Raw genomic sequence first — 13,822 nt, forward strand, 5'->3', positions numbered from 1 at the left:
AAACAGGAATTCAGTTCCTGTTAATAACATATGGCAAGATGGAAGTAAGGTATGAACAGAAAATGCAATTTATTAAGGAACTGATGTGGCTTCCGCTGTGTTTCCCAGGATGTCTGGAGAAGTGGAGTTTTTGACAACTGACTAAATATAACCTAGTTATGCTCTGCTATATGGAACCACAGATCAATCACAGGTCTGTTGAGAGTGAGCCCATAGGATGTTGATATTAATGACACACTTCCCCTCAGGACAGACTTGGCTACCCCGCAGGAAATGGGGTGAGCACTAGGGTATGAGAGTCAATGTTTTGACATGTCTGATCACAGGCTAGGACTGTTTGTCTATAGAGACACAGAAACCGGGACCAGTAAATGATTTCAGGTTTTCTAACTTTAAAATTTCAGAACGGAAAAGCCTTGCAAGGTTAACAAGCAGGATCATGCTTTTCCATAAAAATCTCAATTTGAATAAAGATTGTGGTGTCAAATTTGGTTTGAAGCTTACTGTTTATTTTTGTGTGCATTCTAAAGTTAAATCTTTCACGTTACTCCTTATAGGATATTAGTTCTTATATTTATCCTTAAATTTAAAACAAACAAAATTGTTTCTTGCTTGTAAATCCTGTGATGCTCTTCTATATAATTTCAGAACAGCTGTAATGGTGCCGAGTGGTTGCTTTGCCTGGTCAGAGCTCTGTGAATGGGTATGTGTGTGGAGTCAAAGCAGGATTTGAACGAGGTGCCAGCTGCTGCTTATTTATTAAATGCAGAATGTGTCCTGTGTGGAATGTGGGTGGAAGTTAAGTAGCCCATGAAAATATGGTCTCCCACAAATACTTGTTCCCTGTAAATCTTGGCACTGTATTATGCGTTTTGATGCTCAGTTTGAATTAGTAGTGGAGGTGAAGCATGGTGTAAGGAGTAAAACTTGCTGAAGTGGGCAGCTGGGCTCTGAATTGACGTGGGGGAAGCCAGCCGCTGAAGTCAGAGGAGATGAAGAGAACAATGTAAGGAAAGAGGAAAGGATAAATGATGAAACAGCCATGGAAAACATGTGCAATGATCTAATGGGCTATTGGATAATGGAGCTGTGGAAGGAAGGAAAACAGGTGTTTAGAGATTATTTTCAGTGTTGTTACTTTAATTAAAATATAGTAAGTATCTCCCCTGGATTTTACAGAATACAGCATGGGATTAGGTTTGCTTGATCAAGGAAGTCAATCAGAAAATACCAAGCATGGATTCTGGTTTGTTTCTGAATGCTCTGTATATGCTAAGTGTGTTTACAGTATTGTTTTTTTCATGAAATTCCAGTAGAGCTGTTAGAGATTAATTTGATTTATTTTACTCAGAAATAGCACATTCACTTGTTTAGCACAGTAACTTGCAAGTATTTCATTATACGGTTTAACTTTACAACTGAAAGACAGCTTTCTTAACTATACGTTTCTCAGCCCTTTCAGCCTTAGAGTAAACCATAATCAACACAAAGTTCACAGCAAGCCTCAGCATAGTGTAGAGCTTTTCTGTGGAGTGATTACTTGTGAAAGCTACATAATACTAAAATATTTTGCGTTCTCACAGCACTATCTGCTGTCAGCCTTGAAAGAACAGCTGTTTCAGCCAGTGCTCTTGAAACCCTGGAAGTGATAACTGGTTCCTTCGTGACTTGAATCTAGTAACTGTTGTTTTCCCCAGCATGTTTACTAAAATTTTTCTTTCCACTGCTGGAATTACCTCTAGCAAAGATGTCTGGCTATGGGCAAGTGGAAACGTCACTGTGGGGTAAGGTAGGTTCAGAGCTTACAGCATGTAATTTGCTGTAGCAGACCACATATATGGTTCTGTCTGCCACGATGAGCAATACCCTGTATCATAAGGCTTCTATACATATTTCGCAAATTTTCCAAAGAAATTCTAAATTTCCCAACAAAATCAGAGTAATCTGGATGCAAGCATTCAGGGAATGTTTCTCACTTTTTCCCCTTTTTTGTCCACAGTTTATTTCCCTGTGGAGTGGGAGGTGAGGAATTGCTGTCAGTTGTGGTGAGTCTCCAGGATGCAGAACAGGATGTGGGATCCCTCTCCTGCCCAAACTGTTAGGACCCTGTTAATACAGCATAACAGCTGCTTGACCTTACTGCCTTAAGCTTGATGTTTGTGGCTTTTTTATGCTTCAGCAAAAAAGCCATCTCCCCAGACAGACCTGGGGAATACCCTGTAGCCCCTCTGCAATGTTTTCTTCAGAGAGCAAGCTGAATGCAGTCCTTGGGTATTGCAAACTGCGGTCGTTCCTTGTACTTGGGTAAATCCCTGGGCTGTCTAAGTATTATTCAGAATAGAAGAGGTGAGCATTTCCTTAAGAAAACTGTGTTCTTGATTATTTGCTGCTCTTGAAGCAGAGAATTCGCACAGTGTGGTGCCCCTGTCCTGGGCACTTCAGGGTTGTTGTAGTGCTGTGCTGTGCTCTGCTCAGCTGAGGTTGGCTTGGACTAATGAGAAGGATGGTACATAACAAATCGGTATGGTGTGACATGCTTTCAGCCTGCAGTTTCTGTATGAGTGGGTACTCTGTACTGTTATAATGGATAACTATAAGGTGTTGATATGTTGCCTCTTGCTGTTTACTCAGATAACCTGGAAAAAGGCATGTAGTATGTGGTTAAGTGTGGGAAGCATCTCAAAGTAAGAAGCTTCTAAAGCCTCCAGTAAAGCAGAAGTCTTTGTTTCTGTAATTTTTGGGGCAATCCATACTTCCTGCATGGTGTCATCTAGGTATCTGCTTAGATAGCCCTGATAATAGGGTTTCTGTGTTATTTCTTGAGTAAGAAGTACAAAGATGCTGCTTGGGGCACTCAGAATGAGGAACTCCAGGTGAAGAAACATCTTTCTAGAGGTGTCTGACTTCCAGTGGTCATATACAGAAACTGTTTGCGTCCTTAATTTCAGCAAATGGACAAAGGGTGAAATTCCCTGAGGCCTGAGCAGATTTAGCAGCTTGTTGAAGGGGAAAAGACCTGCTTCTTCCCCTTGCTCTTGTTTCTATGCTCCTCTCCTGTCCATGAGCCAGTTCTGCCAACAATAAGCAGTAACAGAAAACCAAGCATAGCAGAAGTAAAGACTTTCCAGCTGATCTTATGACCTGTGAATTACTTCACCAAGTAGGTGCACAAACCTGTGAGTAAGGGGAGGCAGGGGTATAAACTTCATGCCTGTGATTAAGGCAATGTTGAGGAGAAAGGACTGACTTAAGTGCCTGTTATCTAAGATCTGTATTGTCCCAAAGTGATATCCACTAGAAAAATAAAGTTGAAACTGAGAAGAAAGACTAGCTAAACTTCTGGGTTCCTACACAGCTTGCACTGATTCCTGGTGAGTTAACAGCTTTTCTTTATAGAAGTATTTGCTTTCTCTCTTAAAAAGAACAAATATGAAAAAGCAACATTACTAGAATTTAACATTTTAATAGCCTTCCTTGAAAATGATTGAGGCAGAATGGATTAATCAGCAGAGTTCATCTGTTCGTTGTTTGCATTCTAGCCATCCCTAGTGCGTATGTATGAAAACCGTCTTTAAAATATCTGTGCTTTTATTATGGGAATGCACGTGTTGACTCTGAAATAGAGCTTACTTCTAGAGGCTCAGTGGTTGGAAGCTGTTGTGTAGGAGTTCTGCCTGCAGTAAGTACTTCAGTTTGTTTTTTGTCAACAAATAGTGAAATTGGATTTTTAAAATCTTAGCTCTGGTACATGTTTGACTGAAGTCTCTGTTTTGCTGTGATGCCATGTAATTAAAATTCTCACTGCTTTCAGAAGACAGCCAATTTACCCTCTAACCACTTTTATCATACAGGCAAGTTATTTTGAACATGTTATAAAAGCTTCATTGCACTTCAAAAAAGATAGATGTAAGCTCAAAGGACTTCTTTGGGGTCAGTTATGTTTTTGGTCTACTTCTCTCACAGCACCAACACAGTGATGCTCATATCTGTAAGAGCAAAATTTAAGCTATTGGTATATACACAGAAGTTATTAACATGCCTGATGAGATCTCTCAAAGCAAAGGCTAATGGGGAAGACACCTAGTTAGTATATTACTTTACTGTTCTATAGCAGTAATTGTTGGCATATAGTTTGTAAGGGAACAGTGCCGCATTTGGTTGTGCATAAACAGTGATGACAGAAGGCATGGCTATACAGACACTAGGCAACCCAACATTTAGCTTAGAGGCACTGGTGGTGAAGACACAACACTGGGAAAACTCATATTTCTTCTCTGAATGCAGCAGTGTTCTGCCTGAGCCATATTTGTATAATTTTTTTTAGCTTGCAAACGTGAACTTTGATTAAAAATGACTTGTACAAGATCCAGACTTAGGAGTCAAAGGCCACAAAGTGTGTTGTATTTTTTGTGTTAGCTGCCACCTATGGTTAGAGATTTTTCTTCATGACACCACCACTTTTGTTTTTTGTGAACCTTTACCACCGTCAGCCTGCCTTGAAAGCCTCTGCTGCTCTTATGACAGTTTCCTGGTGTTTCTAATTTTGCTATGCCTCCTTAAAGCTTTGTTTTGGGTCTTCTGAGCTTTTAGAGCAAGTGTTTATATGAATGGCAAAGGGAGACTATTTTTATGCTCTCAGGGGCTTTTTTTCTGTGTTTAATCCAGCAAAACTGCTTATGTCTCCTGATTGCTTGCCTTGATTTGCAAAATCTGACTCTGGATGCTGGTCACAAACTAAAATTAGTTTGCTGTGGCTCCCGGGGGGTTTCCCATTAACTAATAGCCTTCCATAAAGACTCCAATGCGTGTGAAGTGACTCTGGCTGCAGGAGGAAGTTCTGATGGGCTGAGCAGGAAGGGTGTAGTATGTCCTCTGCCTTAATTGTCTTTCAGCTGGAGATTTTTAGCCCAACTGTCAGCACCTTAAGGATAGAATAAGTGATACTGAGAGTTGAGTAGATCTGTTCAATGCAATTTGAGTCCAAACTAAAGGATATCCTATGACTTGTTTTGCCTCTTGGCTCTGGGATTCTGAAATCCCTTTCTCTGTAACTTTAGTAGTACTGTTCAAGTGACTGACTTTGTTTGCAGTAGTGCATATAAGAAAAGTAGAAATGGGTAGTGAAGGATGAAGCACGGAAAAATCACAAAGGGTGCATTAGAAACAAATACTTAGTCATGTGGAGAAGCTTTTGAATGAACTTTGGGAGATGATGTAACGCATCAGGTTTACGCATACCCTGTACCGAAAGATTGTGAATAGTGTTAGTAATGCTTTGTTTTTGTCTGTTCCTTGTGCAAGTAATACATTTCCTTTTTTGTGTTTCTAACTGACGCTGTGGGTGTCAACCTAACTTATCTAGCTAGTAGACCACTTACCTTAAAAGGAAGAGCGTACTGCAAACTTTTTGTCCTTAATTTGGAAGTATTCTCAATAATTTTCCTATTAGCTAGGATGTGAGGAATTTAAGAGAAGGTGCAGTCACAGCATATATTACAGATATGATCTTGCAAAGAAGTAATTACTCTTCTCTTTCTAGGAGATACAGATAAAGGAACCCATAGAAAAGGAAGTAAATCCTCATTTATTACCAGGTAACTTGTATATTTAGAATTATATAATTTACATTTTTATTATTTATAAAGATTCTTACTTGCATACAGTAAACACCCAAGTGACATCTCTGTCTAGAGTAGTAAAATAGAGGTTTGGGAGTAACCACCCACGCAGATTGAATGTTTTAAGTATCTGTATCTGCGTGGACTACTGAAAAAATATAAAAACTGGATTTTTTTATAGAGGACAGTATCTTCAGGTAAAGCTGCATGTGGCAAATTGTCCATACTTTAGTTTGTCCTGTTTCTTAAAGGTGGCTTTGCCTTTTGTCCTGGAACCAAAGAACAAGAACTAGTGGAGACGAAACTTCTAGTTGCTTTGCTTCTAGTTTGAGCTGTTCAGGCCTTTTAATGCTTCATTCACTGTTAAGATTTTTTTGTTAAATTTACAATTCTTTCTCTTAAAATACTGTGTTTTCCAAGGTCAGGAAAGATGAGGTTGCTAACATAATGTACAAATAAAAGCTCAGAATAAATCAGTGTTGTTCTGTCATATTTCTGTACTTTCTAGAAACAACTAGTCTGACTGTTCATATCTATTAAAACCTGTCTTTATTTTTTTAAAATTGAAATTCAGTTCCTGCTAATTTGAATAGTAAAATTTAATTGACCATTATTTGTATAAACTTGTTTGAGAAACTAAAGGTAGTGCTAGGACGTATAAAATCAGCAACATCTCCAGCCAAAGCTACAAAAACTATGATGAGTTTGTAATAATTAACTCAAATGTTTCAGTATGTTAAGAGTTTAGCAGTGCGGAAAACTGGAACAGTTTTCAAATTGTTCATTGACTATATTAACTGTTCTTTACTGGGATTTGGGTTTTTCAGGTATAAGTTTGCATGGTAGCTCTTTGCTACTGTATGGATTATTCTTCTACCAGTTAGTTGGCCATGATAGAGATGCTTCTGGATACAGAACTCCTAAATGTGTTCAGTTGAACAGTGTTCAGTCCATCCTTTGAAATCTTAATGACAACCTGGGAAGCTCTCTGAGCACTTATTCCAGGAGCTGCATCTTAATCTTTGCCTAACAATGATGAATTATCTTCAGGCAAGCAGTTACAAGAAGCTGTTGGGAAGTAAATACTTAGTTTAAGATAACTGACATACCATTATTTCAACTAATGTTACAAGTTTGTTTGTTTTATACAGGTGAACTGCTGCTATGTGAGGCGAGCACAGTATACAAGTACATACAAGAAGATGGGTCAAATCGTGGCACCTATGGGAAACTTGTATGCACAAACTTCAAGATTGCTTTCCTTGATGATGATTCTGCTTCAGATGATAATGTAGGAAGACAAGTCTTCTCGTTATGACCAAACAGGCTCTGAAGAAGTATAGTGTTTCTTTGACTAAATAATCTTACCTTTCCTTTATATAAGAACACAGACTGAATATAGATTTATGGAAAGTGTTTTTTTAATGGCCACAAGCTCATGTGCACTATCTGGTCCATACATACCTTTCCCCAAGCTCTAATGACTATTTCAGTGAAAATACTTTAAGTCTATATGTGGACACTTACAGTTAGATGTGGTTCATAATTCTTTTTATCTTGTGAATTGGTAATTATGTAAAGCTTAAGTTAAAAGAATGGATTGGTTTGAAAGCTAAATCTGTAGTTAGTTTTAAACTTGATTTCTGACTGCTGATCTAATTGCAATCGTAGAAGTGTCAAAATGTTGTTAGACATGTTAGAAATTTCAAACATTTCTACTGTTGTATAACATCAGACTTAAATTTGGGCTACATCTGCAGAACCATTTTAGGGTTACACAAGACCGAGTGGGCTGATAGGCAGTGGAAATGCTCCAGATAAATGTTTGCTGTGTGGCTCTGTTATTCCAGAGTCAGGTGTCAACTGCAAAGACTTCAAGCTGACAAACACTAGAAAAGCTAAAAAGTCCCCAGTTTTTAGAAATGAGTCTAGTTTACTTTTTTTAGATGCCCAAACTGACGTTATCACTCCTTTTTGTCAAAGAGGTGTGGTAATGCCACACTTCTGTGGATGTGCTAGAGCATGTAAAGCTCTATGAAACTTATATGAACATCATACAGGTGTTACAAGTGGAGAAGCTAGTAATGGTTCTCAAGAGTGCAGGATGACTTTGAAAGTGAACAAGAATACAGTTTGGCATGTTGATTATAGTCAGAAACTTCTCAGGGTAAAATTCCAGGGAGTTCAATGCTGAAAACAAAAGCTTCTGCAGCAAAATAAAGATTTTCGGACAGCCTGGAATTAATTTGGACAAAGCTTCAGAGCCCTTTCCCCAGATCACATGAGGTGTATTTTAAACCTTGTAGTGACCTTGCTAATTTGTTCTATCACCAGCTTGTTAAATCCTAGTTTTATAGCATGCTGAGGTCAACTATATTTCTCTCAGTGGAAGTTTGGTGTTAGTCACTTGATACATAGTAGTGCAGACCTGGATGTCATTTGAATGAGATTGGCTGTTCACAGCCATCTTCATGTAAAATGTAATTTGCCGATGTAGTGTACCATAAGCCTTCTGGTAGTAGTAGTTAACATAAATGTTTAATTGTGGCTTTACTTTTAACCATATCCTTTTTTAAGCTCTGAATTCATGCTATAGGTGAAGGGAGCCTGACAGAGAATTGAGTTGTCTTTATTTTGCCCGGTGATAAATCTGACTCTTAGATTGGAATATGTAACTCAAGAAGACGTGGGATACTTATTCTCTTAAGACACTATTTCCTGCCAGGTTCCCACAGCAAGGAAATTTTTCATAAAAAGGGCTTGGATTACATCAAGTTACTGTATTTCCTGTTTACTGCAATGATTCTAGTTTAAAAAGTGACCCTTAATAGAAATGCATAGTTTGAAGTTATTTGAAAAGTAATAACTATCTAAATTGCAGGCCTAGTTAAGACTTAATCAAACTGGATCTGCAGTTTATAAATTATGCCTATATAACATGCATCTGTTTGTAATTTAATAACTGTTCAGTGTTCTCCCTTGCATAGCTTATAATAATAAGAGTAAAACTGATACTAAAATGTACCAAATGCATGCTTCACTTGTAAGAAGGTGCTACTGTTTAGTGTGAGATTTCTGAGATTTTTTTCATGTTCTAGGAGTCACAATTTAAGAATAAGATCATAGGAGAAAATGACATAACCCTGCAATGTGTAGATCAAATCTATGGAGGTAGGTCAGCTCTTAATTTAACATGCGTCACACTTCTAAATGCATTCTTATGCCAGTGTTCTTGTTACATACCCATACCTGTTTTAGAAAATGGGTAGAGTTCTTGCTTTTGAAACTAGGCTTGGACAGTCTGTAAAGAGCAACTGCATTTGTTAATTGATGAAATGGCAGATGAGATCTGTCAGAGAATACAGGTTCATCTGTGAAGCTTATCCAGTCTACATTTTGATTACTTATCTTGCTGAGACATACAAAACAGTTCCTTCAAAATGCTGCGATTCATGCTGTACAAACTCTCTGGTTAAGATAGGCGTACAAGTATCTTATTCCAGTGCACCAACTATTTCCTATAAATACAGAGATACTAACTTCATTTAAGCAATAGTACTGCAGAGCAGCACAGGTGACAAATTCCTCAAGAATACCTCTTGTTTGTCTAAGGGATCTTTGTTTCATGAGATTCTTGTTGTCTTCAAGATATGGAAGATGGTAGAAAATGAATTTTTACTTTACAAGCCAAATGAAATGGACTTGGTGTTTTGCAGCAGGGCCTACAGGTGTGCCTGTATTGCTTTCTTTTTAAAAGAAGAGTACACAAGAGTGAGGCTGATAGTTTGTAAGCAGTAGGGAAATCTTTATTGAGTAGCCTGACTTTGGGCTGGTGTTCAGAGTATTTATGTATGTTGATGTGAATTGGTGAAGGAATAGGCTAGGGAGAATATTGAAGCATGGTTGTGAGACACTATTTGGTTTCCTTTCCAGTGGCCTATCTGGCAGTACTTGAAGATGTGAAATGGTACATTCTCAAACAGAACTGAACAAAGGGTTGTCTTCAAGGCTTTATGATGGCTTAAAAAAAATAATTATTTTAAGGAACTTACTACAGGCAGTTGCCTGGGGACTCTTTTTGTCAAAACTACTAAATTATTCCTTATGAGTATCAAAACTTTTAACTTACTGTGCAGCCAGAATGTGAACAGAGGTAATCACTGAGTAGCTGGCTTACTCTTAAGTTCAGTTTCTATCTTATAGTGAGTAGCTTGAGTGGGTTTATTTAAAAAAAAGTTGAGTGTGTCAGCACAACAGCTTGCAATACTGTTATAGGGTGCTTATTTTGACTTGGGCTTGAATTTTGAGATGTCAAGCAGGGATAGTTTTATCAAATAATGACAAAATTTTTTGATATTTACTTCTTAATTTTGTAGTTTATGATGAGAAAAAGAAACTTCTAACTGGACAACTGAGAAAATACCCAGAGAAGCTAATTATCTACTGTAAAGACCTTAGAGTATTTAATTTCTGCCTGAGATACACAAAAGAAGAGGAAGTAAAAAGAGTAAGTATAGTAACTTCATTTGTTTTTCCTCTTTTCAAGCTTGCTGTTGGGTGTTGGTTTCTTCACTGGGGATGAGAGAAGGATATGGTGTACTGTGAGATCCCTTTAATTTGAAGTGCTTTCTGAGAGAGTAAAAGACTTCGGTATTTTTTTAAACTAACCTTATTAAGTAACGTATAACAATTAAAAACCATGTGCACTGGCTCTTTGAAGAAAAGTGGAGTTTGAGAGTATTACATATAATTAGCTTCAGCTTAGGCAAACTTGCTATTCTGTGTTTTCAGGATATTTTACTACATTATGAACTTCAGCCTTGCTCATATGGAAGCAGTTATTTTTCTGATAATTTGAATTCTTTTGAGTTAATCTCCAAACTAGGAGTCTTTCTAGCTTTAAATAATAAGAGTCATTTAACATGTATAATGCTTCTCATGGATTCAGGTAAGTATATTGCTCTGCAGACAGTGGAGAAGGCTTTCCAAAAGCTACTTTTCAGCTGTTGGGGATAGAACCCATGGAACGCTTTTTAAAACATGGGAGAGAGGATTAAAAAATGATGTTGTTTACACTGTTTTATTAGTCTGTTTGGGTGTTAATTTTTGGTCCTTTCCTAGATTGTCAGTGGCATAATTCATCATAGCCAGACTCCTAAGCTGCTTAAACGCTTGTTTTTGTTCTCTTATGCATCAGCTGCCCCAAATAACTCAGGTAAATGTTTTTATACTTTTAGGTTGTATTTGTTGCATGCTATTAGTTCCTTAAGCAGTCTGGGACACTTAATAGCTGAGTATGCACTTGCCTTATAACTGTCTGGTTAGCAGTTTGCTTCTGAAGATTCTAACAATGCATGATGAGAAAAATGACTTATTGATTAAAAATATCTAAATAATCTACAATTGATCTTCGTGTAGTTGCACAGAAAGAAATTTTCCAAGTAAGAGTAATGTGTGGATTGAAAACTAACTGTTCAGTATATGCAAATGATTCTCATGTGCTTCTGCCCAGAGTAGTCTCATCTAGAAAATATTTTGCTTAATTTATTATGGTGTTCTGTACCATTGCAGTGAACCAAACTTCCTGCTCTTAATTTTTAAATTATTAGAGTTGCAGTGGCAACTGACAGAAGGAATTTCCCTTTTTTGCTCTTCCTACAAGCAATCTGCTTCTCCCAGACACCTACAAAAAAGTATAGGTTTGCATAATGAGGTTTGAGCAGTTGTCTGACTTCCTCCTTATCTCATAGCTAACTTATTACATAACCTTCCCACTTGATCAAACTTCGCTGAATAATATAGTAAGCTGAAAAGTTTAACATAAACAGTTGTTAGTGCATTCTCTAGCATTTCATAGTTTTGACTTCACCTGACGTAATAGTGCATTTTTGAGTTAAGAACCTGATTCTTGGTGCACCAGGAACACCTGCCCCTTTTGCAGAAGGATGTTTTGATGTGCCTGTGGTGTTAGAAGGACATTTATCAAAATATTTCATGATTACAAACAGTTGAGGTTAAGTGAAAACTGGAAATCAGCTAGCTGTGTGCATGCCTATCTCTTCCTCCCACTTGCCCTGCACCCCTCAGACTCAACTGGGTCAGGTTTTCCAGGGCCACATCCATTTGGATTTTGAATATATCCAAGGATATATTCATTCCACAACACTTCTGGGCAAACTGTTTCATTATTTGACCATTCTCATAGCAAATAAGTTTCCTCTTACATTTAAATGGAATATGCTGTATCTTAACTTGTGTATGCTGCTGTTTGTCATGTCACTACGTACCTCTGAGAGTCTAGCTCCATCTTCTTTACTCCCTGCTTCCTTCATTCATTCTTAATCAGGAGTTTATATACACTGAGATCCCATACAGCCTTTTCCTCCAAGCCCGACTGATCCCAGCATTCAGCTCTCATATCTGGTGCTTCAGCAAGCCCTTATTGGGACTTTGCTGGACTTGGTTCAGCATGCCTGTGCCTGTCTTGTACTGGGGAGCCCAGCACTGATACAGCATTCCAGCCATGGTTTCACCTGTGCTGAATTGAGAAAAAATCCATGCCTCACTCAGCCCATATGCATCGGTTTTCCTAATGCAGTCCAAGAATATGTTGGCTTTCTTTGCTGCAAGGGTATGTTACTGGCTCAGGTAGTTTTTGAGGCTTCAGCTGCAACTGGTATTCAGTTGGAACTACAAACATCAGGAGGATTATAAGTTTTTCCAGGTAGAGACTAAGCAAATGTGGAAGAAGCTTAATCTTTTATAGCAACATTAAAGTGTTGTATCAGAATTCCCTCATAATTTCACAGCTGTCTTCAGTAATAAATGCATACTTCTCATTCTTTAAAAATTGAGTTTTGCATGTCTAGTGGTATGACTCTCCAAATCTTAACTTGTCTCCTGCAGCTTGTACTGTTCTGTTTCCAGCTGTAGATTTTTCATCTGCTTTACCTTCTTACAGTAAAAAGTTTCAACTTGCCATCATGTCTTCCATGGAAACTGTAGCTCTGCTTCGTATTTGTTAGCTCTTTCAGTGTTGCTTGATGCTTAATTATGACCACTGTCTAAGATGATTGGCATTGCTCCATAAGTTGTGGCTTGTAATTAAGATCTGTGGCAAAATCAGCCTGCTGTTGTAACTGCTGCTGATGTGGCTAAATGGAAATACGGAGAAAATCTTGGTTGAATTAACTGAGTCTAACTGCTGTAATCAATTTTTCCGTTCTTATCAAATGCCTGAAATGTTGTCTTCAGTGGGAACTCCTCTTTTTGATTAAAGAATGAGCATTAAACGAAATGCAATATCTGAATTCTCATAATTGATGTCTAATAGATGGAAGAAACCAAACAGTCATGTTTGATACTCTTGAGGACTGGCGCGCTGAGTTGGAGCGAACCAAAGGGAACGTGCAATACAAAGTGGTGACTACCAATGAAGGCTACAGAGTTTCTGAAAAGTAAGCTTCCCTGTCTAATGATGACCTTGTATATATACATCTCATTAATACTTGTAAAAATTAATGCTCATCATCAAGAGGTAGCATTATACAATTTTATAGGATCTGTTTTCAGTTTTGATTTGGGACCCCAGGTCATTTTGCAGAACCCTGAACTTCAGTGTTAGGTCGGGCTTAATCTGTCAAGTTTTGAATATCTTCAGGGGTGAAGAATACCACTTTAATGTGGAATAGAAAATCTGTACATCTAGTACCTACACTTATCAGTCAAGATGATGCTATCAGTCTTATGTCTTTACTTTGGTAAGACTTAAGTTAACATGCAATTGAAGTTTCTTATTGTTTTAGTTGGGGAGAAAAAATAGTTATCTTAAGTAACTGGTCTGAAGTATATCTGCAAATGTGCTAGTGGAAATTAACTTGCATCTCCTGTAGTGGAAGGTTAAAGATGTGGTCATCTGCCAGTTTTGCTAGGGAGTATCTGTGGGTGATTGCTTGATTCCTTTGAGATCTATACAATACTTTGCATATTACTGTTCAATAGTCAAATCCTGAAAAGCTTCACAGACCTTGGAAACAAAGACCAATTTTCAAAGTAGAGCTAAATCTTATTTGTTCATTCTGGAGCGGTCTTGAGACCCAAACTAAGGTGAAGTATGTATCATTACCTCTGTGGCCCTTAACATAAAAGTGCTGTCTGATGCTGGAAATTTGTAATATATTAAATGACATCCTTGAATTGTGATG

At 37.8% G+C, this 13,822-nt stretch overlaps 1 protein-coding gene across 1 annotated transcript in view; it reads left to right on the forward strand.

The window, feature by feature from the left end:
- The window catches only part of MTMR12 (myotubularin related protein 12), a 32,649-nt gene that overhangs the window by 2,409 nt on the left and 16,418 nt on the right, over positions 1–13,822 (forward strand). Inside the window, exons 2-7 of the mRNA XM_083816718.1 lie at positions 5,540–5,594; positions 6,770–6,909; positions 8,717–8,789; positions 9,995–10,125; positions 10,740–10,833; positions 12,952–13,075. Of these exons, the coding sequence (XP_083672844.1) occupies positions 5,540–5,594; positions 6,770–6,909; positions 8,717–8,789; positions 9,995–10,125; positions 10,740–10,833; positions 12,952–13,075 (617 nt within the window). The remainder of the gene's footprint in view (positions 1–5,539; positions 5,595–6,769; positions 6,910–8,716; positions 8,790–9,994; positions 10,126–10,739; positions 10,834–12,951; positions 13,076–13,822) is intronic.

Source organism: Anser anser (genome assembly GCF_964211835.1).
Source record: "Anser anser genome assembly, chromosome: Z".
NCBI lineage: Eukaryota > Metazoa > Chordata > Aves > Anseriformes > Anatidae > Anser > Anser anser.